Consider the following 25295-nt stretch of genomic DNA (forward strand, 5'->3'; position numbering starts at 1 on the left):
GAAGCTAACCACCAGAGCTGTAAGAGGAAGCATTTAGGAAGTGGGACTGAGTTTTGGATGCAATGATTTGGTTGACTTTTGCTTCTTCTAACTTGTTCTGTGGTATATTTTCTTAAACCATGTTCATTATTACTTTCATTAAAAAAAGAAAGAAGGGATACAGTACATTCATGAGACATCCATAATGAATTCATTCATAATATGAATTACTTCTCCTGCCAAGTATCCCATCATGTGGATACATATCAGAGCTTATTAGTCAATCTATTATTGGTGGACATTTAAGTTATTTGCAGTTTTTTGCTAACATAATATTTTAATGAATATTCTTGCTTAAAGGCGAAGTCCTAGAAATACATTACTGGGTGAAAGAAAATATTAATTTTAAGTTTTAGTACATATTGCATCGTTTCTCATCAGCAAAGTTCCTTAATTATACTTCCACTGTTTTTAGGAGAGTAGGGTTCCCTGTGCTATCTCCAATACTTGACATTAGGGATCATTTAATCTTTGCTTATTTCTCATTAAAACTTTTTTATATTTTCATATTACTAGGGAAAATCAAGTATCTGTTCTTATGATTTAGCAATTTTTAATTTTTTTATTCCTAATTTTCTGCTCATTACTATTGCACATTTTCCTAGTTGGTATTGACTATCCTCTTCTCTTTTTTCAAAATATTTATGAATTGAGGATAGCAACCTTTTAGTATTGTATGTTACAGTTGAACTCCCTTCTCCTTTTGCCTAATACAAGGTTAGAATTGTAATTTGGTTTATCTTTCTCCTTAAATTTTGTGACCTTGGTATCATGCTTAGAAAATCCTCCATTCCAACATTATATGTTTCACCATTTTGTTGATTTTATTACTGACACTATTTCTAATTTTTCTGTTTTTTTTCTTTTTAAACTTTTAAAGTAACAATGAATTTAATAAAAATTTTGTCATTGCAATTTTAGATATTTGCATGTATCAGGTGAAACTAGAAGAGTTTGAAGAGAAAGCATCAGAACTTAACAAGAAAGTAAGTAATTTGACTAACTTTGCAAGACTATATGGGGGCTCCTGCAGCTCTGCTTCTGCCTCATGGACTCTGTGCCTTCTTCTCACTTCCTTCTTTACCTCCTTCAGGTATTTGCACAAATGCCATTCTCTGAGGAGGACTTCCTGGACCATTATATTTAAACATTTAAACTCCCCACTCCCATCTCTGACCCTCCCTGTGCTTCTTTTCTTGTTTTTCTACTGTTGTATTTATCACTATCTGATATGTTGCACAATTCAGGTATCTGTGTGTGTATATGGGAATGTCTTGTTTATTTCTCCCTCTGGAATAAACTTTATGAGGGATTTGTGTTTGCTTTATTCACTATCCTGGCACCTAGAACAATTCCTGGACTGAGAACTAAAACATATTCTTTGAATGAGTTGAATGAATAAATGATTGACAATGTATAGAGTCAGCATTTTAAGATTGAAGTATTTCTCAAGACATCATATAAATTCAGGCCCTTAAGATTGAAATTATGTCTAAAAATTTTAAGAGAAAAAGTTTAACTTGCTTTCTGTTTTGATTAAAGTTACTTCATTAGACTAAGAGGAACCACATAAACTTATCATTTTCATAGATAAAAAATATTGAATGTCAGCAGTTTCATTTGTTTCTGGCCAATAGTACTGCTGACCATCTAGCCATTCCCCACTTTTCTTTAAGGTACTGTTTTGTGCTTTTATCTCTACTTAATGGGTATCTATTGGACTTTTTCTGTTTTTAAAATTTTACTTTTAAATTTTATTATTTTTTGTTGTTGTTGGATTCTTTACATTTTAAGTAGTCATTCTGATTTGAATTCTTAGGGCTGGTTCCTCACATTCAAAGAATCATGGTAATTACTGCTACCACCACCTCAATGAACACATACAAAAGGAACATTTACACTGAGTTAGGCACTATTCCAGAGAGTCTACATTTTTGATGTGTCAGGCCCTAAATGAATCTTGAGAGAATTGTACATTTTTTATAGACTTTTAAGATAAAACATAACTTGCAAATGGTAGACACTTTCATAAGTTATTTGTAACTTATGAAGAACTTTGTAAGTATCCTGTCCAAGAAGTCCTAAGTTACATCAAATACTTAGTGAGAGGATATTATCTCCCAGGCCTTTGGCTGTAAGCTTGGATTACAGCTGTGGATATATCACCATTGCTGCGAAGCAACTTAGTTTACAGGGGGAAACAAATTATTAGATCCTTTAAATTAAGTGTCATAAGTGTTCCAGTTGATAAATGTTTGTGTTGTATGGTGACCTTTCACCCCACTGACTCTGTATTCCAAGCTCAGTAAATACTTCAATTCATCGTGGGAAAGTAGTAGCAAACTTTCAAGTGTTTGATTTGAATGCATCCCAGATAGTTTAAATTTCCTTTTTTTAAAAACATCTTTATGGAGTATAATTGCTTTACAATGGTGTGTTAGTTTCTGCTTTATAACAAAGTGAATCAGCTATACATATACATATATCCCCATATCTCCTGCCTCTTGTGTCTCCCTCCCACCCTCCCTATCCCACCCCTCTAGGTGGTCACAAAGCACCGAGCTGATCTCCCTGTGCTATGCGGCTGCTTCCCACTAGCTATCTATTTTACATTTGGTAGTATATGTAAGTCCATGCCAATCTCTCACTTCATCCCAGCTTACCCTTCCCCCTCCCCATGTCCTCAAGTCCATTCTCTAGTAAGTCTGTGTCTTTATTCCCATCTTGCCCCTAGGTTCTTCATGACCATTATTATTTTTTTTTAGATTCCATATATATGTGTTAGCATATGGTATTTGTTTTTCTCTTTCTGACTTCACTCTGTATGACAGAATATAGGTTCATCCACCTCACTACAAATAACTCAATTTCGTTTCTTTTTATGGATGAGTAATATTCCACCGTATATATGTGCCACATCTTCTTTATCCATTCATCTGTCGATGGACACTTAGGTTGCTTCCATGTCCTGGCTATTGTAAATAGAGCTGCAGTGAACACTGGTACATGACTCTTTTTGAATTATGGTTTTCTCAGGGTATATGCCCAGGAGTGGGATTGCTGGGTCACATGGTAGTTCTATTTTTAGTGTTTTAGGAATCTCCATACTGTTCTCCATAGTGGCTGTATCAATTTACATTTCCACCAACAGTGCAACAGAGTTCCCTTTTCTCCACACCACCTCCAGCATTTATTGTTTGTAGATTTTCTGATGATGGCCATTCTGACCAGTGTGAGGTGATACCTCATTGTAGTTCTGATTTACATTTCTCTAATGATTAGTGATGTTGAGCATTCTTTCACGTGTTTGTTGGCAATCTATATATCTTTTTTGGAGAAATGTCTATTTAGGTCTTCTGACCATTTTTGGATTGGGTTGTTCATTTTTTTGATATTGAGCTCCATGAGCTGTTTGTATATTTTGGAAATTTATCCTTTGCCAGTTGCTTCATTTGCAAATATTTTCTCCCATTCTGAGGGTTGTCTTTTTGTCTTGTTTATGGTTTCCTTTGCTCTGCAAAAGCTTTTAAGTTGCATTAGGTCCCATTTGTTTATTTTTGTTTGTATTTCCATTTCTGTAGGAGGTGCATCAAAAAGGATCTTGCTGTGATTTCTGTCATAGAGTGTTCTGCCTATGTTTTCCTCTAAGAGTTTTATAGTGTTTGGCCTTACATTTAGGTCTTGAATCAATTTTGAGTTTATTTTTGTGTATGGTGTTAGGGAGTGTTCTAATTTCATTCTTTTACATGTAGCTGTCCAGTTTTCCCAGCACCACTTATTGAAGAGGCTGTCTTTTCTCCATTGTATATTCTTGCCTCCTTTATCAAAAATAAGGTGACCATATGTACGGGAGTTTATGTCTGGGCTTTCTATCCTGTTGCATTGATCTATATTTCTGTTTTTCTGCCAATACCATACTGTCTTGATTACTGTAGCTTTGAGTATAGTCTGAAGTCAGGAAGCCTGATTCCTCCAGCTCCGTTTTTCTTTCTCAAGATTGCTTTGGCTATTCGGGGACTTTTGTGTTTCCATATAAATTGTGAAATTTTTTGTTGGTAGTATCATCATTTTGACAATGTTGCTTCTTCCAATCCAAGAACATAGTATATCTCTCCATCTGTTTGTATCATCTTTAATTTCTTTCATCAGTGTCTTATAGTTTTCTGCATAGAGGTCTTTTGTCTCCTTAGGTAGGTTTATTCCTACGTATTTTATTCTTTTTGTTGCAGTGGTAAATGGGATTGTTTCCTTAATTTCACTAACTGATTTTTCGTTGTAGGTGTATAGGAATGCCAGAGATTTTGTGCATTAATTTTGTATCCTGCAACCTTACCAAATTCATTGATTAGTTCTAGTAGTTTTCTGGTGGCATCTTTAGGATTCTCTATGTATAGTATCATGTCATCTGAAACAGTGACAGTTTTACTTCTTCTTTTCCAATTTGTATTCCTTTTATTTATTTTTCTTCTCTGCTTGCTGTGGCTAGGACTTCCAAAACTATGTTAAATAAGAGTGGCGTGAGTGAACATCCTTGTCTCGTTCCTGATCTTAGTGGAAGTACTTTCAGTTTTTCACAATTGAGTATGCTACTTGCGGTGGGTTTGTCATATATGGTGTTTATTATGTTGAGGTAGGTTCCCTCTGTGCCTACTTTCCGGAGAGTTTTTATCATAAATCGGTGTTGAATTTTGTCAAAAGCTTTGTCTGTATCTGTTGCGATGATCATATGGTTTTCCTCCTTCAGTTTGTTAATATGGTTTATCACATTGATTGATTTGCGTATATTGAAGAATTCTTGCATTCCTGGGATAAACGCCACTTGATCATGGTGTATGATCCTTTTAACATCCTGTTGAATTCTGTTTGCTAGTATTTTGTTGAGGATTTTTACATCTATGTTCATCAGTGATACTGGCCTGTAGTTTTCTTTCTTTGTGACATCTTTGTCTGGTTTTGGTGTCAGGGTGATGGTGGCCTAGTAGAATGAGTTTGGGAGTGTTCCTCCCTCTGCTGTATTTTGGAGGAGTTTTAGAAGGATAGGTGTTAGCTCTCTAAATTCTTGATAGAATTCACCTGTGAAGCCCTCTGGTTGTGGGCTTTTGTTTGTTGGAGGATTTTTTATCACAGTCTCAATTTCAGTGCTTGTGACTGGTGTGTTTATATTTTCTATTTCTTCCTGGTTCAGTCTCGGAAGGTTGTACTTTTCTAAGAATTTGTCCATTTCTTCCAGGTTGTCCATTTTATCGGCATATAGCTGCTTGTAGTAATCTCTCATGATCCTTTGTATTTCTGCATTGTGAGTTGTTACTTCTCCTTTTTTCTTTCTAATTCTATTGATTTGAGTCTTATCCCTTTTTTTCTTGATGAGTCTGGCTAATGGTTTATCAATTTTGTTTATCTTCTTAAGGAACCAGCTTTTAGTTTTATTGATCTTTTCTATTGTTTCTTTCATTTCTTTTTCGTTTATTTCTGATCTGATCCTTATGATTTCTTTCCTTCTGCTAACTTTGAGGGTTTTTTGTTCTTCTTTCTCTAATTGCTTTAGGGGTAAGTTTAGGTTGTTTAATTGAGATATTTCTTGTTTCTTGAGGTAGAATTGTATTGCTATAAACTTTCCTCTCAGAACTGCTTTTGCTGCATCCCACAGGTGTTGGGTTGGCGTGTTTTCATTTTCCTTTGTTTCTAGGTATTTTTGATTTCCTTTCTGATTTCTTCAGTGATCTCTTGTTTATTATTAAGGAGTGTATTGTTTAGCCTCCATGTGTTTGTATTTTTACAGATTTTTTCCTGTAATTGATATGTAGTCTCATAGCGTTGTGATCGGAAAAGATGTTTGATGCGGTTTCAATTTTCTTAAATTTACCAAGGCTTGATTTGTGACCCAGGGTATGATCTATCCTGGAAAATGTTCCATGAGCACTTGAGAAGAATGTGCATTGTGTTGTTTTTGGATGGAATGTCCTATAAATATCAATTAAGTCCATCTTGTTTAATGTATCATATAAAGCTTGCGTTTCATTATTTAGTTTCATTTTGGATGATCTATCCATTGGTGAAAGTGGGGAAATTTTCAACTTCCCTACTATGAGTGTGTTACTGTCCATTTCTCCTTTTATGGCTGTTAGCATTTTCCTTATGTATTGAGGTGCTCTCATGTTGGGTGCATAAATATTTACAATTGTTATATCTTCTTCTTGGATTGATCCCTTAATCATTATGTAATGTCCTTCTTTGTCTTTTATAATAGTCTTTATTTTAAAGTCCGTTTGTCTGATATGAAAATTGGTACTCCAGCTTTCTTTTGATTTCCATTTGCATGGAGTATCTTTTCCATCCCCTCACTTTCAGTCTTTATGTGTCCCTAGGTCTGAAGTGGGTCTCTTTTAGACAGCATCTATACGGGTCTTGTTTTGTATCCATTCAGCCAGTCTGTGTTTTGGTTGGAGCATTTAATCCATTTACATTTAAGGTAATTATCGATATGCATGTTCCTATTACCATTTTATTAATTGAATTGGGTTTGTTATTGTAGGTCTTTTCCTTCTCTTGTGTTTCCTGCCTAGAGAAGTTCCTTTAGCATTTGTTGTGAAGCTGATTTGGTGGTGCTGAATTCTCTTAGCCTTTGCTTATCTATAAAGGTTTTAATTTCTGCATCGAATCTGATTCAGATCTTTGCTGGGTAGAGTAATCTTGGTTTTAGGTTTTTCCCTTTCATCACTTTAAATGTGTCCTGCCACTCCCTTCTGTCTTGCAGAGTTTCTGCTGAGAGATCAGCTATTAACCTTATGGGCATTCCCTTGTGTGTTATTTGTTGTTTTTCCCTTGCTGCTTTTAATATTTGTTCTTTGTATTTAATAGTTGATAGTTTAGTATGTGTCTTGGCATGTTTCTCCTTGGATTTATCCTGTATGGGACTCTCTGTGCTTCCTGGACTATTTCCTTTCCCCTATTAGTGAAATTTTCAACTATAATCTCTTCAAATATTTTCTCAGACCCTTTCTTTTTCTTTTCTTCTTCTTGGACCCGTATAATTCGAACATTGGTCCATTTAATGTTGTCCCAGAGGTCTCTGAGGTTGTCCTCAATTCTCTTCATTCTTTTTTCTTCTTTCTGTTCTTCAGTAGTTATTTCCACTATTTCGTATTCCAGGTCACTTCTGCATTCTTCTGCCTCAGTTATTCTGCTATTGCTTCCTTCTAGAGAATTTTTAATTTCATTTATTGAGTTGTTCATCGTTGTTGTTTGCTCTTTAGTTCTTCTTGGTCCTTGTTAAACATTTCTTGTATTTTCTCCATTCTATTTCCAAGATTTTGGATTACCTTTACTGTCATTACTCTGAATTCTTTTTCAGGTAGAGTGCCTATTTCCTCTTCATTTGTATGGCCTGATGGATTTTTACCTTGCTCCTTCATCTGCTGTGTGTTTCTCTGTCTTCTTATTTTGCTTAATTTACTGTGTTTGGGGTCTTCTTTTCGCAGGCTGCAGGTTCGTAGTTCCCGTTGTTTTTGGTTCCTGCCCCCAGTGGCTAAGGTTGTTTCAGTGGGTTGTGTAGGCTTCCTGGTGGAGGGGACTACTGCCTGTTTTCTGGTGGATGAGGCTGGATCTTGTCTTTCTGTCTTGCAGGACTGCCTCTGGTGGTGTGTTTTGGGGTGTCTGTGACCTTATTATGATTTTAGGCAGCTTCTCTGCTAATTAGTGGGGTTGTGTTCCTGTCTTGCTAGTTGTTTGGCATAGGGTGTCCACTACTGTAGCTTGCTGGTTGTTGACTGGACCTGGGTTTTAACGTTCAGATGGAGATCTCCAGGAGAGCTTTCGCTGTTTGATATTACATGGAGACGGGAGTTCTCTGGTGGACCGATGTCCTGAACTCGGCTTTCCCATTTTAGAGGCACAGGCCTGACACCTGGCTGGAGCACCAAGACCCTGTCATCCACACGGCTCAGAAGCAAAGGGAGAAAAATAGAGAAAAATCAAATCAAATCAAATCAAATAATTAAAAAAAATGATTAAAAATAAAAAAAGTTAAAAAGTAATAGAAAGAAGAAAGAGAGAGTAACCAAACCAAAAAACAAATCCACCAATGATAACAAGCGCTAAAAGCTATACTTAAAAAAAAAAAATGGACAGACAGAACTCTAGTAGAAATGGTAAAAGCAAAGCTATACAGACAAAATCCCACAAAGAAGCATACACATACACACTAAAAATAAGAGAAAAACGAAAAAAATATATATATCTATATATGAAAAAAAGAAAAAAAAGGAGGAAGAGTGAAACCAAATCAATAAACAAATCTACCAATGATAATAAACTCTAAATACTAAACTAATATAAACGTAAAACCAGGAACAAATTAGATGCAGAAAGCAAACCCCAAGTCTACATTTGCTCCCAAAGTTCACTGCCTCAATTTTGGGATGATTCGTTTTCTATTCAGGTATTCCACAGATGCAGCCTACATCAAGTTGATTGTGAAGATATAATCTGCTGCTCCTGAGGCTGCTGGGAGAAATTTCCCTTTCTGTTCGTTGTTTGCACAGCTCCTGGGGTTCAGTTTTGGATTAGCTCCGCCTCTGCGTGTAGGTCAGCCTCTGGCGTCAGTTCTTCGCTCAGACAGGAAAGGTTAAAGTAGCAGCTGATTCGTGGGCTCTCGCTCACTCAGGCCGGGAGGAGGGAGGGGTACGGAATGCGCGCAGAGCCTGCAGCTGCAGAGGGCTGGGGATGTTGCAACAGCTTGAGGCGAGCCGTGTGTTCTCCCGGGGAGGTTGTCCCTGGATCATGGGACCCTGGCAGTGGTGGGCTGCACAGACTCCCGGGAGGGGAGGTGTGGATAGTGACCTGTGCGTGCACACAGGCTTCTTGGTGGCTGCAGCAGCAGCCTTAGCGTTTCATGCTTGTCTCTGGTGTTCGTGCTGATAGCCGTGGCTTGTGCCTATCTCTGGAGCTTGTTTAGGTGGTGCTCTGAATCCCCTCTCCTCATGCACCCAGAAACAATGTCTTGCCTCTTAGGCAGGTCCAGACTTTTTCCTGGACTCCTTCCTGGCTCACTGTGGCCCCCTAGCCCCCTTCAGGCTGTGTTCACGCAGCCAATCCGTCCTCTCCCTGGGATCTGACCTCCGAAGCCTGAGCCTCAGCTCCCAGCCCCTACCTGCCCCGGTGGATGAGCAGACAAGCCTTTCGGGCTGGTGAGTGCTGGTCGGTACCGATCCTCTGTGCGGGAGTTTGAGCAGACAAGCCTTTCGGGCTGGTGAGTGCTGGTCGGTACCGATCCTCTGTGCGGGAGTATGAGCAGACAAGCCTTTCGGGCTGGTGAGTGCTGGTCGGTACCGATCCTCTGTGCGGGAGTATGAGCAGACAAGCCTTTCGGGCTGGTGAGTGCTGGTCGGTACCGATCCTCTGTGCGGGAGTCTCTCCACTTTGCCCTCTGCATCCCTGTTGCTGCGCTCTCCTCCGTGGCTCCGAAGCTTTCCCCCCGCCACTCCCCGTCTCCACCAGTGAAGGGGCTTCGCAGTGTGTGAGAACTTTTCCTCCTTCACACCTCCCTCCCAGAGGTGCAGGTACTGTCCCTATTCTTTTGTCTCTGTTTTTTCTTTTGCCCTACCCAGGTACCTGGGGAGTTTCTTGCCTTTGGGATGTCTGAGGTCTTCTGACAGCATTCAGTAGGTGTTTTCTAGAAGTTGTTCCACATGTAGATGTATTTCTGATGTATTTGGGGGGAGGAAGGTGATCTCCAAGTCTTACTCCTCTGCCATCTTGAAGGTCTCCCCTACGTTTGCTTTTATAATCATTTTTATGTATACAGTATTCATATATGACTGGTGTTAAACTTGATATCTTTCTTAAGACATTGTTTTAAAATTGTATGCTTTTCATGTAAATAGAAGAAAGAACTTGTTCAAGGTTAGTTGTCTCCTTTTAGTCAGCAGTTATATGTGTTAGGTATATTCAGAAAATATTTTTTGCTCCATAGAAGATTTCTATTGCCACATCATTTTGTATGTGTCAGCAAGAATTTTTTTCTGATAGCTTTATAAGGACACATGTAAATACTTTGCTTTAAGCAGGAAGCTATCATGGTTGCTAGACACATTCTTTATTTTAGTGCATAAATTTGAAAAATGAAGACCAGAAATGTCAGAAAGTACATAGAGTATATTGAGTTATCCACCTTCTTGTACAGATGCACTAATACATTTACCCTAGGGAATGAAATTAAGCAGAGCTTCAACCTTAACTGTGTTTCTTGACATTTTTGCATGTAATTTTGTAAGCATAATACTGCTCTGCTAACTCTTTTGGAGAAGAAGGCTATCATATCAGTTTTTATAAAGTACGTCTTTAATGGAGATTCATTTTATCCCCAAGGCTACTGTGATTTGACTATAGATATAAAAATGCTAAAGCACACTTTATATTTCGTCCGATCGTTTTATAGGGGAAGATGTAGAAATTTATCTCTTTGGTAAGTAATACAGATACTCTCAGTATGGTCAAGTTAATTTTAATAAGTTTTCTTTGAGTGTACTAATTATGACTGGTTGTTTTTATAGTTTTATTTTTATTCCTATAAATAATTCTTTTTCCTTTTGCATCTTATTGTAAGGCCTATAAGATAGGATAGTGTACATATTGATATTGTGAAAAAGACTTCTTCATTCTTAATCTCCTAAGAATTTAGTTTTTTATTTCTTGCTAAGTAGCAGTAAACATTGGCTGAGCAGTTGTATAAAGGAGAGTAGAGAAAATGACCTCTCAAAGATTTTTGAGGCTGGGAGATTGAGGACCTAAAGGTATATATGATATTGACGTGGTTATACAACATATAAAGGAAGGTGTGACAGAAACAGTCTCATGACTTCACTCAACGAATATTTATTGAGTTTAATTATAAGTATAAAGCTTTGGAAAGGTGGTGAATAAAATAGAAAAGGTTCTCACTATTAGTGAGCTTCCAGGTTGGTGGGTATTATTGAGGTGTGTGATACTACATTTTGATAATTTTGTATTACAGTGTGATAATTGTTGTGGTAGGAAAACCCTATGTGGTTTGTAAGCCTATAGATCTTGTGTGGCCAGGGAAGACTTACCCAAGGAAGTAAGAGCTAATGTGAGCCCTGATGTATTAGTGTGAGGCAACAAGGTGAGATGGCCAAGGAGGAGGCATATATAAATTTTTTCTTTTTAATAAATTTATTTTTTTATTTTTATTTTTGGCTGCATTGGGTCTTTGTTGCTGTGCGCGGGCTTTCTCTGGTTGCGGAGAGTGGGGGCTGCTCTTCGTTGCAGTGCACAGCCTTCTCATTGCAGTGGCTTCTCTTGTCGCGGAGCACAGGCTCTAGGCACGTGGACTTCAGTAGTTGTGGCACGTGGGCTCAGTAGTTGTGGCATGTAAGCTCTATTGTGCAGGCTCAGTAGTTGTGGCACACGGGCTTAGTTGCTCTGTGGCATGTGGGATCTTCCTGGACCAGGGCTTGAACCCATGCCCCTGCATTCGCAGGCGGATTCTTAACCACTCCGTCACCAAGGAAGTCGTGGAGGCATATATAAATTTATTTTGAATTTCCCATAAGTATCTGAAGCTTAATACCTTCAAAACCAAATTCATCGTTTTTGCCCATAAGTATGTCATTCCCTCAAATTATAGTACTTTGTTGCTGGCTTGCAAAGCAACAGAACAATGTCGTGATCTTAGGTATATTCCCCTCACTCATTTCCTTTGTTCAGTCAGACACTAATATTTTGGATTGTGTTTATATATATATATATATAAAATACATATTTTTTTCTTTTCTTTCCGTTACCCTATTTTCTACCTTCATTTAGGAAGGGCTTCGGTTCTTGCTTGGATAACTTCAGTAGCTCTACACTCATTTCTGTGCCTCTAGTATTTATCTTTCAGTCCATTGTCCACACTGCTGCTGGTTGGGTTTTCCAAAGTGCAAATTTGATTATGTTGTTTTCTTATGATAAATACTCTAATAGCTCTCTACAGTTTTTAGGTTTTACAAAAAAGAAAAAGCTTCTTGGTTTATTGTGAAATTCCTTTCAACAGTTTCACTCCTGTCTACCTCCAGCTTCATCCTGTGCAGTTTGTTCTCATACCTCCTTTTGTGCCCCTTACAGGGGATGGCTTGTCATTCATGTACACCCTGTGCTAGTCACTCTATTTGAAATGCAAGCTACACTTCTCAGCTAATGACTCAAGTTCTTTAAACCTGAGATCAAGCATCATTCCTCCAGGAATGATGCACATGCCTCCAGTCTTTCTCTCTTTATTGCTGGTAATTTTCATAGATTTTGGGTGGTTAGTTTGCTTTGACTTTGCCACCAGACACTATGCTTACTAAACACAGTGATCATACTCTCTTAAACTCTGTACCCCTAGTCCCTGCTACTCTGAGAAACACATAATAGTCATGCTATTAGATATTTATTGAATAAAGGAAAATGATGGTATGGGACCAGATATCAGGGGATACTTAGATATTAGGGTAATGAGTGTGGCTTTTATAATGAAGCCACTAAAGGTTTAAGAGCAAAGGAGTCATGATATATGCGCTATACTTTAGATGGAACAGCAGTATTCAAAAATCGAAGTTTGTAGAGAAGATGATAATATTGGCTTTGAAAATACTGGAATGCTTTCTTAGTCTTGAAAAATGTTCATTAAGTTGGAAATATATTTATAGACTGGTTTACATTTTGGAGTGCAGATGTGAAGCTGAGCTGGTGGTAGGGACTTGGAAGCCGTCAGTGTATGGAGTCCCTAATCCTAACCCTGAGCCCAACCCTAACTCTCTCAAGGCTACATTTGTGAAATATTTGTATTTTCTTAAATGATTATTATTATTTTTTATTTTTAAAAGGCAGTCAAATACTTGTTCTTGATTATGAGCAGTACTCTATTTGAATTCACTCCTGCTAGTAGAGGTTTTTAGTCATGATGATGGCGAGGTGAAGGTGTTTGAATACAGGATGGTAACTTGTGATGAGTGGCTGTATCAATTAGAAAACTCATTCGATTCACCAAATTTTATTATTTGCCTTCCTCCCACAAAGTGTTGCACTAAGGACTTTGAAAGACTAATTTATCATTAATTTCCCAAAGATTAATGATAAATAAAATGGACTTTATCCTCTTAAAATGTTGTTGAAGGTTAGAGCCTGCATCAGGTCCTTAAACCTCATGATGTTGTAGTAAGAAAAAAGAAAGTAATTGATGCATTTACAAAGTGGAGTTATTTATTAATAAATAAATATTAAAGTGGAATTCTTTTAAATCATGTTGATAAACTTCAGACAAGTTTCAAGTATAAGTTTTTGCAGGTAGGGGTCAGGGAATTCAGTACAATGCCTAGCTCTCTATTATTTTACACAAAGTTGCAATGATATTTAGGGACTTTTAAGAAAAATGCCAGGGTTCCGGATAACTGTGGGCCCAGTTTGTTCTGCTGAGAGGAGATGGTCACAGATTTCATTTCTGGCTTTGTCTGCTCCTTTGCAAATGAATGATTTTGGTGGGACCTAGAGGGACCTAGAGAAAAGCTGTGGGTGACTTAGCAAAAATCTATCACTCCTTTCATAAAAGTTTATGTTCTACCAACAGATCATTAGAATCAAATTTCTAGATGAAGAATAGTGCTTTGTATTTTCATCTTACTCTCTTTCTTGTGTGTTTTTGTTTCTTTTTCTTTTTTCCTTTTCAGTTTGAAAAAGAGTTTACCGACCACCAAGAAACTCAGGCTCAATTGCAGAAAAAAGAGGCGCAGATTAACGAGCTTCAAGCAGAGTTACAAGCTTTTAAATCACAGGTAAAATACCATCTACCTGGAGTGAATTTGGGTATTGAAAGCTCACCAGGGGAACAAAGGTCGTATCATATCTTCATAGCATCAAAATGTTGAAACTTTAATTTCCCTTGTATGTTTTCATATTATTGTTTATATGTATTTCTATTCCGCTGTGTTTATTTTTAAAATGATTTTGCCCCTTTTTTTCTGCTTGCATTTTTAAGAACGTCTAAACTTTTACTAATCTATTTCCTTATGTTTCGGTTGGGTTTTGTACCTGATGTCACGTGTTTGCTAGGTAATTAAGCGTTAAGGGTAAGAAAGTCTTTTATTCTTAGACTTGTCATTCATCACTGATCTTTATCCCACTACAGAAAATTATTGCTCAAGCTATTTATTTTTTGAAAACCTTCAGCCTATGGGTACCTTGCAGTGAAAGATAACCTCTAGCTGAATGAGAACATTTTCTGATAATTTTTCAATTTCCAAAAGTAAACATTTAAAACATGACAAAAAAGAGAGCAAATCTGGATTATGGAGCAGATAATACATACACTCACATACGCTCTCTACACATAAAGCATTTAGGTAGCAAGAAATATATCATCTGCATGTTTTAAATGGATGAAAGTAAGGAAGTAGAATTTTCACAGCTAAATTTTTTCATGTAGATTTACACATAAGATGATGAGCAATAAGTATAGTTTTGCTGTTTTCCTTTCATCCTAATTTCTGGTTATGTTGAAATAGTCTTAGGTATACTATTTCTTATGTTATTTTGAGAGTTTGTTTTCTTTTATACTTTAGTGTATAGTTTTGTTGCAGAGTCTGTCTGAAGATACCCTAAGAGCTATATGTTAGTGTTCAGTTTTGGAAAAAAAAAAAATAGAATCTATCTACAAGAAAATTCTCACTGATCATCTTTCTTTAGTGCTGCAAGAGAAGGTACCACAATTTATTGAAAGTTTTCATCTTTCTTATGTGGCTCCTTGTCTCTCATATTAAAAAAACATTTGTGTTTTTTAATTTCAGATTGAGTTATAGACAATGACTGAAATATTCATGAAAAGTTTTTCCTGGTCTGGGCTAGTATAAATTTAGACTTTCCTTTCTTTTTAATTTTTCCCAGTTGAAGAATTACTCGTAAATCTACTCTAGAAAATTTCAATTTATAGAAAACATATTCACCATCTTTGGATATGTTATTGCTGCATGTGCTTTTATGTAAAATGGGAATATATTTACATTTTGAAGCAGATTAAATCAAGGAATCTCCTGTGTTGTTTTAAATTGTGTACAGTGATGACCTTTGTTTATGTCTATTAGAGGAAAGCCTGTAATTAGAGACTTGACACTGGCCACAATTATTCATTTTTGAATAACAACTGACAAATACTTCCTTTGGATAAGTTTGTATTTCTCATGAAATCTATGCATTTGTCTTAATATACTTCTCTTTGATCAAAGCTATGCTGATTATAAAGGTTATGAATAAAATATGTTTTATTATCTGTGACTTCATTCCTTCAGTCACTTAACAGCCAAGTACTGTTAGGTGCTGGGGATAGAATGGGGGGCAAGGTGGTCACAGTGTCTGGCCCCATCAGTGATAAGTCTTTCACACCCATCAAAATCTAGAGCAGAAATTCAACCATACCTTTGTTTTAAGACATTAATTGTTAACCATAAATGTATACTGAGTGTGAGTATAATGTACATACATCCTTAACATTGAGAGGGCTGTGCTATTCATGATCACAGCAACCCAGCATAACACTAAAGTGATTCTTCTTTATACTTAATGTTTTTGATAAGGCATGTTTTTTGACTGTGGTTTCAACTTCTCTTAAATACTTTTTCTTTGTGCTGACCTTGGATATCGATTTCAAGCCTTTATACATGATCTGTTTTCCATAATTGTGCCATAAAACTTTTAAATGATTTATTAATACTCCTATAGCTATATGGCTCAGAGTTGAAGTTAGTAATTTCAGGAAATAACCATATCACAAAAAATTATTTATCAACCCAGATCACCTTTATGATAGTAAAAATGCATCTATTGTTATTATGCCATGGAAACATAAGGACAGAAGTGCCTAGTGGTCACAGGGACCAGATCGTGAGATGCTCTGAAGGTCCTACTAAGAATCTTAGATTTTTTTTCTCAAGGGCAAAGGCACGATGTGGCAATATTATTTACCTCTCTTTTTCTGGATCTTATTTTTTTTTTACTTACCACTTAAATGCTGGTGTCCTGTAGAATTCTGTATACAAACCTTTCCTCATGCTGCATACTCTGGGTGAACATATCTACACCCATGCCTTCTTCAGCTGTCCTGTAGAGACTGCTGACTTTCAGATCTTTTAGGCCCGTGTTGCCATTTGCCTCCTGGACATCTCCACCTGGTTGGCCATAACTACCTCAAAACGGGGAGTAATATTTCTGACAATTACATTTTTATGAAAACAAAAGCTATAATATTCTTAAATTGGGAAAAAAATCTTTGAAATTTTGTTTTTAGGTTAAACCACATGACGTTACTGAAATTCAGTTGTTTTTGTTTTAAAATAATACCTTATTTTTGAGAAAAGTGTACTTTAACATGTTTTATAGAGAGTTCTTTGTCATATTTCTTTTTCTTTCCCCTATAGTTTGGTGCCTTGCCACCGGGTACCTATTTGCCTTCTTCAAAAGAAAATGGAACTGGCCACGCAGCACTTCCTCCACCGCAGCCACTGCCCTCTTGTGGAGGCTTGCCCCCTCCCCCACCACCTGCACCCCCTCCCCCCCCACCTGCACCCCTTCCCCTTCCAGGAATGCCCATGCCATTTGGTGGTGGTCCTGTGCCTCCACCACCTCCCCTGGGATTTCTCTGTGGACGAACCTCTCCCCCACCACCAACCCTGCCTTTTGGGTTAAAACCAAAGAAAGAATTTAAACCGGAGACCAGCATGAGAAGATTGAATTGGTTAAAGGTAAAACAGAAATAAATAGAGAAATAATACTGTTACCTAGATTAAAACTTAAATATAATTGTATTTAGTTTCCAATGGGATCCCTATTCAAAATGACATTAAATAAACAGGCATTATTTTAAATAAAAATGTTGAGTCAAAGCCCTTTGCTATTGACTAAAGATCTCTGGTTTATAAATTGGGTAGGAATTGATGTTAGTTGTTACAATGGGATTTGATTGTAATTAAATTGCCAATTCAACATTATTGTGGTTATACTCTGTATTTTGAAGTGTTTTTCAAAAGTACAAAAAAAATAGTATTCTTAGGAACTTTTTTATATTGATAGCTATTGGGAAAAGTATTACTACTTGTCAGAAGTGGTTAGTTGAGACATAGGAATTCTGAATCCTGCAGAATGATGGTTCCATGGTCACATAAATTGAGCATTGCTAAAGACTAGGAGAAGTATAATTGAGAAGAAACAAACTTCATTTCATTCAACTTCAAATTCCCAACTATTTGAGAGCCGAACCTTTTTTTTTTTTTTTTTTTTTCTCCCTAATAACACATTAACTTCCTGCAGAACTTGTATTTCATTGAACATACTTTGGGGAAAAAATCTTACAGAGATTACTTCATAAACATCTACTGGCAGGTCTGGGGCACTGGGTGTATACATGGTGATTGGGTGTGGGGGACAGATGAAACACTCAACTGTGTGTGAATCTGTCTTCTCTCTGGCTGCAGATCAGACCTCAGGAAATGACTGAAGACTGTTTCTGGGTAAAAGCAAATGAAAATAAGTATGAAAATGTGGATTTGCTTTGTAAACTTGAGAATATGTTTTGTTGCCAACCAAAAGGTAAGTTTAATATCTTGGTTATTTGTTACTCTTAGTATTTTAATATTGTAACTTTTTATATGCTTACCTTTAGAAAGTATTATTTGTGTCATATAAATGGTATTTTTTTATGTTACTAATGGATAAATGAATAATCCAATGAATAATCTGAAGTTAATTTTTTATATAGAGTATCAACTGAACAATTTTTAAAATAAGGGATATTGGCTCGGTGCTTTGTGACAGGCTGGAGGGGTGGGATAGGGAGGGTGGGAGGGAGGGAGACGCAAGAGGGAGGAGATATGGGAACATATGTATATGTATAACTGATTCACTTTGTTATAAAGCAGAAACTAACACACCATTGTAAAGTAATTATACCCCAATAAAGATGTTAAAAAAAAATAAAATAAAATACAAATGATTTAATACAAAACTTAAAAAAATTTCTTTATAATACCTTCTTTGAAGATATTCTAAATTAGACTTTCGTAAAGGAGGGTATTTTCAGAGAAAATTTTGGTGTGAAAATTCCCTGTAGTCAATGAGAAATAGAAAAATGAAAACAAAATGTAACTCTTCCTCTAGTCAGAATTTTCCCACCCTTTAATGTTATAGTGGCTATCACATAATTAATTAGTATGACTCACATGGGATAGAAATATCAAATTTATAGAGCATCTTGAAAATTAGTTTGAAATAGAGTCTATGAGTAGATTATAACATCTTTTCATTAAATGCAATGGAATTCATTTTCAAAAGCCATCACAGATAGCTTTTACCTGTGCAGTGTGATTTTTCTCTTTTTAACAATTATATTTAGGAATTACTCTTGTCTGAAATTTGATTTTTTCTCATCCAGTGTCATGGGCCTACCACTTATGTTTCAGGGCTGATATGCACATATACTGTTCAGTTCATTTTTAAGTAACACATTTTAGGTTTGTAGTACAAGGCACTTAGGTCAGTCGTTATCTTTTTTTGTTTGTTTTAATTATTTTTTAAAATTATTAGTTTTTTAATTTTTGGCTGCGTTGGGTCTTCTTTGCTGTGCGCGGGCTTTTCTCCATCTGGATGGAGATGGGAAGGCTTGGTATAGACAGAAGAATTGATTTCTTAAAGTGCCCACCGTGTACTAGGCACCATGCTAGATGCTTTATATACGTGATTTAACTTGATCATCACAGCAACCAAGGGATGTTGGCAGATAGCAAAAAAATCATTTGCTTTCCTTTGAAATGCTTTCTAAAATATAAATTAAAAACTTAAAAAAAATAATTGTAAGTTAGAAACTCTAAAAGGTAATTGTAAATTATATTTCTAGAATTTGTGTTAAATCCAAAGGCTTTATCAGATATTTTGGAACACCATTGGTCTTGACCAAAATAGTAAAAATGATATATTTTGATCTTTGAAAAACAGGGGCATTTTCTTAGCAAGCTTACCATAGGAAAACTTGTGAAGTAAGCAGATCTTAATTTTATCTTTTGATTATGGAGAATCAAAATTTTCTTTGAATAAGATTAGTGCACTCTTCAGGCAATCAGGGAAAATATATGGCAGTTAAAGTGTGTATTTACATGTAAAATACTTCAGAATTTCAGATTTTATAATCTGGAATTGATTAGTTTTCCCTCTGCTTTTCTAGTAGGTAGAAAGGGTGGTACCTAAAAGCTATTTAAGTAATTCTGGGATCCAGCTTCTCTATTTTTTTTCCCTCTTTACTCTGATTACTTTCTTAATTAATGAGGCTCAAAAGGGAAACTTGTTAGCATGTCTTTAATTTAGCTGTAGTGTTAGCCCTAAATGAAATAATTGGACCTTTAAAAAATTCTTGTCATCTAACTTTAGTCTTACGATTTAAGGTTGAAAAAAATCAACATATTTGCTCAATCTAATACTAGTTGTAAAGGTTAAGGTGAGGAAATAATGATCCTTTTCTGAATATTCCATATATTAGTGCCTCTCTGGATTGGTGCATGCATCCACACTGCCCTGAATCTCTCCTTGGTTTGACTTAGAGGCTGGCAGAGGCTATGACTTCTTTTCTCTCAGCTCAAATGCTGCTTCCTCTTTTCTGGGACCAGTAGATGATATTTCCATAATCAACAGAAAGATAGGGAAGCCCAGGGTTGTAACGCGGGGCAGTGCCAACATTTCACAATGCCAACAGGTGGCGAGCTGAGAAGGTGACTATTTTTGGTTCGGATTTTAAAGAATAATTCCTAGAAAGCATTATTTGAGGAGCCTTAAGTGTTCTTTTTGGCATTATTAGTATTTCATTAGAAAAGGCTATTCATTGCTGCTTTCAGAAAGACAGGATTTCAGTAGATATTTTATAGGAAAGGTCAGAAAGGAAGGTAAGAGAAAGGTGCTTAGAAAACTTGGACAAGACAGAGGGCTGGTGGATAGGTTGCTCCTTGTCTCTTTATTCGTGGCCTGGCTGCGAATATTTGCCTGTTTCACGTGACACCAAAGGTTACTTTGAATCAATTTTGTCATTTCTGCAGAATTCAAAATTAAACCTATTATTCATTGTTGAGTTCCAGGTAGAAATGTAGTTGCTCTCCACTCTCTAGCAGGCAGGGGGAGATAGAGGCACGGGCTACTAGTTGATTGTCATCATTGGCTTGCATCACAACTTGGCAGGGAAGGACAAAGAATTCAGATTACTGAAGACTTGTGGATTTTTAGAGAAAATATTTTTTTTTACTTTTTTTTTAATTGAAGTACCTGTTTGGACTAAGAACCAGGGCTCTTTCTCTGACATAGTTGAATGTTCCATTCCAGGCATTTTAAATGGAAGATGCCAATCTTTGTGCTTCCTAAGCATTTGAAATTGGCAGAAAGGAAAAAGAAAGAAAGGAACTGAATCCAATAATCTAAAAAGAACCTTGGGATTTTCTCTCATGTTCTTTATTTTTTGTCCTAAGTATGGCTATTTATTTTACACTGCTTTAGGTTTATGAGACGTTTAGGTTAAGATTGTTGGGTTTCAGAGGTCTCATAACCTGGGAGTTGGAAGAGGAAGAGGAACTAATAATAATCCCTATTGAGTACCTGTGGTATACCAGCCCTGAGCTGGGTCTTCTTCATGTGACTTTGTTTAAACTTTACCACATCTCTGCTGAGGTTTTTCTCTTGGTCTACGATTGCAAAACAGTTCTAACTCCCCACAATAGCACCCTGCCCCACTGACTCATAGATGGAGCAAGATGTTACTGGTAAGCGAGTTGGACGTTCCCTCTTAACTCATATTGCCCTTTATTATATTTCTTCCTTTTTTTCCAGTTAGATTTTACTTACTTTGCTTTCTAAACTAATCCCCTCCCTGTGACTTTTATAGCATTGCTTCAATGAAGCGTGCCTCACGGCATATCTTTTTTTTTTTTTTTTTTTTTTGCGGAGCATAGGCTCCGGACGCGCAGGCTCAGCGGCCATGGCTCACGGGCCTAGCAGCTCCGTGGCACGTGGGATCTTCCCGGACTGGGGCACGAACCCGTGTCCCCTGCATCGGCAGGTGGACTCACAACCACTGCGCCACCAGGGAAGCCCCCTTGTGTCATATCTTAAGGAGTACGGAAACCCCCCTCTAAGCCATTTCCTATGAAATCAACATTTTTTTTCTGATTCAGTAGTATCATTTTCTTTTTTATACTTTATTTCCCTATTAAGTATCTCACTTTGTTTTCCTTGCTTCTCTCCATCCTGAACTTTTGAGATACATCTTAGCTTTCCATAGTTTAGATTCTTTTGAAAATAACATGTAGACATTTTTCCTGATCATCTTTTTCTTTTATTTTTCTCATCTGCCTCTTTAATTTCTTCTGCTTTTTCTCTTTATCCTATTTGGCTACCATTGTTCAAGTCGACAAGTATTTACAGGGGACACATTGAATGTGAGGCCTTGTGTTTAGCACTGGGGACACTGTGGTGAGGGGCCCTGTACTCATGTTACTCTGTGGCCTTGGTGAAGCGCAGTCAAGTTCGCAGGTGAAGTCTAAGAACAAGGAGTGGGACAACCAGTACTGATCTTGATTGTAGAAAAGACTGCCATGTTTTACTGTCTCTGGCTTCTGTTAAGACTTAACAAGGTTATAAAAGAACATTGTTTGTATATCTCTCAGAAATTTAATCACAATGTTCATATACTATATTGAACATTTGGTATCATAAAAATAATGCTAATGGCCTGCATATTTTTTACCAGAGTGGAAGCATCTGTTGGTTAATTTTTACAGGCTGTTGGAAAATGGATTAACGTATACTAACGGGTTATTGGTGTTGGATTTATCGACTAAAATTAATATTAATTACTTTCATTATTCACAAACTGTTAACTTAATAGGGATTAAAGGGCTTTCTGAAAGTATATGAATAGTCTAATTCTCATAGACTGATTTATTATGAAAATGTGGTTCCACAATTGTTAGCTTTCTGAAGTAATCAAATTTTATAACAGGTGCATCATATTTGCCAGATAGGGCCAATAAACTGGTTTATAAATAATTTCTCAACTGAACAGTTATGGCATATGGAAACAGTTAATGGATTATGTACTTAAAAACAAATCAAGCTTCGATTTCTGACATCATAGTTCCGTGGACAAAGTATTGGGGTAGGAAGTGATAAACCATGGAGTATCCCTGTGACTTGGCTGTGTTCAGTTTGTTGCTTTGTATCTGAAACACAATTTATTCCTCTGTATGAACCAAAGTGTATAAAAAATCCTGAACTACCTCAGAAGCCTACATTAAGGTGAACAATATAATTTATAACAGAAGTATGGTTCTTGAGAGCATGTTAATATAGAGATGATGCCAAAATGAATGTAACATATCTTCAACATCTTAAAGGTTTCTGAAAAGACATTTGACAAACACTAGTTTGGGAAGATTGGGGAGGAAGTCAGTGGCAAATTAAATATTCCTCTAGGGATTTATTTTGGTTCTTGTCTGTGGCTGAATCTGGAAAGAACTTAAGGAAATTATGAGATAGGTCAGGAATGTTTTGCTTGTTTCACCATTAGAGAGTATCTCATTGTTACCAATTATATTCTCTGTTGGGTTGCAAAAGAAACAGAAATTTATTCTGAAAGCTTTAGAGAAATAAAACCTATAGAGAGAGCTTAAAGAAAGGGGTTATTTAGGTTGGAGCCACAGGCAACTTTCAAGTCCACAAAATGCTTCAGTTACACACTTAGTTACCCAGCATATCTTTGGCATGGTGTGATAGAAGGTTTAAAGGTCCCTGTAAATAGGCATGTTTCTTATATATTGTACTGATGCTATAAACAGAAAAGGAGGAGGCTTGGACTTGTATGTATTGTATTGGGGGGGGTATGCCCATAAACATGGCTTTTTTTCTTTCCTTTTTTCTATTCTCTTTTTTTCTTCTTCCACTGGAGAAAAGAATGGTATTAGGGCACTGGATTCAACTAGTGTCACTTGACTAGTGGTAGATTGGGGGATGCTGTCTCCCTTCCGTATTACAAGTAGCTCATCGTGGTATTTTAATTCTGGTAGCAGTTTTCAGTGGTGCGCCTGTAGCTGTCAAACCTTAACAAAATTGTAAGGTCATTACATGCCATTGTCATCGCTTAGGATTTTGTCTCTTAGGATTTCTCTTCCATTTCCTGCATTTCCTTCTTCTGTCTTCTTCCCCATTTACCCTGGCATCTCTTGTTGCCCTCTGATTGCTCAAAGTGCATTTTTCGACTGCCTTGTCTGCAGTATGTTCTATCACTCAGGACTCCCACTCATAGTTAGTGCACACCATTGTTCTTCTGAAAATATAAATGAGGCTCCTCCTTCTGAATGTGCTATTTTAATCTTAAAGTAATATTTTGTAAATCTGGCCATTCACTTCCTCTCTTCTCTACTCTCTCTGACCCCCATGCCCTCCTCCACACACACCACTTGCCAGGCTTGGAAGAGAGAGAATCACATGGAGTTAGCACTGTACCTGGATCCATCCCTGGAGCACAAGGAGGGAGTGGGATCGTGGTAGGAGAGTCATAAGGAGATAAGCGCTTCTTGCTGGATTCCATGCTATAGGAATTCGATATTAAATAAACAGTGTAGTAAATTCTTTTGTAACAGAAAAAAAAACTTTCTGTGGAAATAACTTTATGGTAATTTTATAACTTTGAATTTCATAACTTAGGTTTGGAGGTGATTATATATTCATGTGTTTAGGTAAGCTGGGTGTTGTTGTTGTTTTCTTGGTCCCTCAAGGTTAGGTCATTTGGGCATATGCTCTGATACCTTGAACATGTTCTGTGTTTACCACAAGCTTTCATGGCTGTCATGGCATCTGAGGAGAATGCCAGTTTAGAGACCTTTGCTTATCACAGCTCTGACTTGTCTGAGTAGGTGTCTGTGCCTTAAAAGAATGGATATTTCAAAGTCAGACACACACTACACCAGGAGTTCTTAACTTGAGGCCTATGAACTTGGCTAAGAAAAAAAAAATTTAGCATCATCACTTTCATTAACCTCTAACTGAAATTTAGTTTTTCCTTCAATGATAAATATAGGCAACAAACACAGCAGTACCTATGTCGTTTCTACCTGTAAGGTTCATACGTACTTTCATATCACATGAGAATTGCTTCAGGTACATTGAAATATCATTGAAACTCATCACTACTTCAAAATTAGAGTAATTATTAGACCTGCAGCTAGACCTTGTTACTTAAGACATTAATAAAGAAGCATATTTTGTCTGTTGGGTCCTCCAGGAAGCAGATGCTGAGATGTTGAAGTGCAGGAGGGTTTTTTTAAGGGGCAAGGGATGGGTTATGTATGTGAAAGGTAAAGGCAGTTGAGAGCAGGACTAGACAGGAAGAACCTGGGACTGTGATGCAAATCTGAGAAATCTTCTCAGCCAGCGCAGCTGGGAGGGAGTGCTGGAGCCCAGAATGCCTGTCAGAGGAGTCCCAGGTTGGGCCGTGATGGCCAGGCCTGGTTACTTCTGCCGTGCTCAGTCCTTGGCTGGGGCTCCAAAACTGAGGAGGGTCCTGAGGGTGCTCATGGCTTGGAGCCTGTCAGCTAAGTGTGTTCCTTTGTAACCGAGTGGAAAGTTCTTTCCTAAAGGGAGATCTGAGCAGTCCATCTCCATGGTTGCCATACATGTTTGTTACCAGTCCATAAACAGTGCATTTTAATAACTGCGTTCGAGAACAATTTGCTTCCTTTGAAATCTTATGTATTTAAATTATACATTTAAAAATTATTCTGAGAAGGGGTCCACTTCTCTGATTGCCCGTGGAGCTCCATGGCAAAAAAGGTTAAGGACCCTGCTGCAGCATGTAGAGGTGGGAGTGAGGTGGAGGTCAGGGGCCTCGCCTCAACTGCTGCCTATTCACAGGTATGTGGTTTTTGGGTTTGTTTTGTAATTTAAAGGGCTAGTGTGTTATTTGTAATGAGATATTTTATCCAGCTTAGAATAAGTTTTTATGGTGGTTCCAACATCTGGCCATCCATTTTTTAAATCCATGTTAACAGGCCATAATGCATTTGTTAATAAAAGCATATATCAAAAATGGAAAAAAAATAGAAAACTTATTCCCTAATTAGACAGTAATAAAACAACAGTATTAATAATGTGTCTTTCTTTTTAGCAGTTATGTTTACTTCATTTATATCGTTTTATTTGCTCCT

General features: G+C 37.0%; 1 protein-coding gene across 4 annotated transcripts in view; it reads left to right on the forward strand.

Moving 5' to 3' along the window:
• Window positions 1-25295, forward strand: part of DIAPH3 (diaphanous related formin 3) — a gene marked incomplete at both ends in the record, with an annotated part of 549577 nt that overhangs the window by 189927 nt on the left and 334355 nt on the right. For all 4 annotated transcript variants that reach the window (XM_082675745.1, XM_082675746.1, XM_082675747.1 and 1 more), the window contains 4 exons: window positions 961-1025; window positions 13746-13850; window positions 16485-16808; window positions 17538-17652. In XM_082675745.1, the coding sequence (XP_082531871.1) occupies window positions 961-1025; window positions 13746-13850; window positions 16485-16808; window positions 17538-17652 (609 nt within the window). The remainder of the gene's footprint in view (window positions 1-960; window positions 1026-13745; window positions 13851-16484; window positions 16809-17537; window positions 17653-25295) is intronic.

The sequence above is a fragment of the Grampus griseus genome (assembly GCF_964374135.1).
Source record: "Grampus griseus genome assembly, chromosome: 18".
Lineage (NCBI taxonomy): Eukaryota > Metazoa > Chordata > Mammalia > Artiodactyla > Delphinidae > Grampus > Grampus griseus.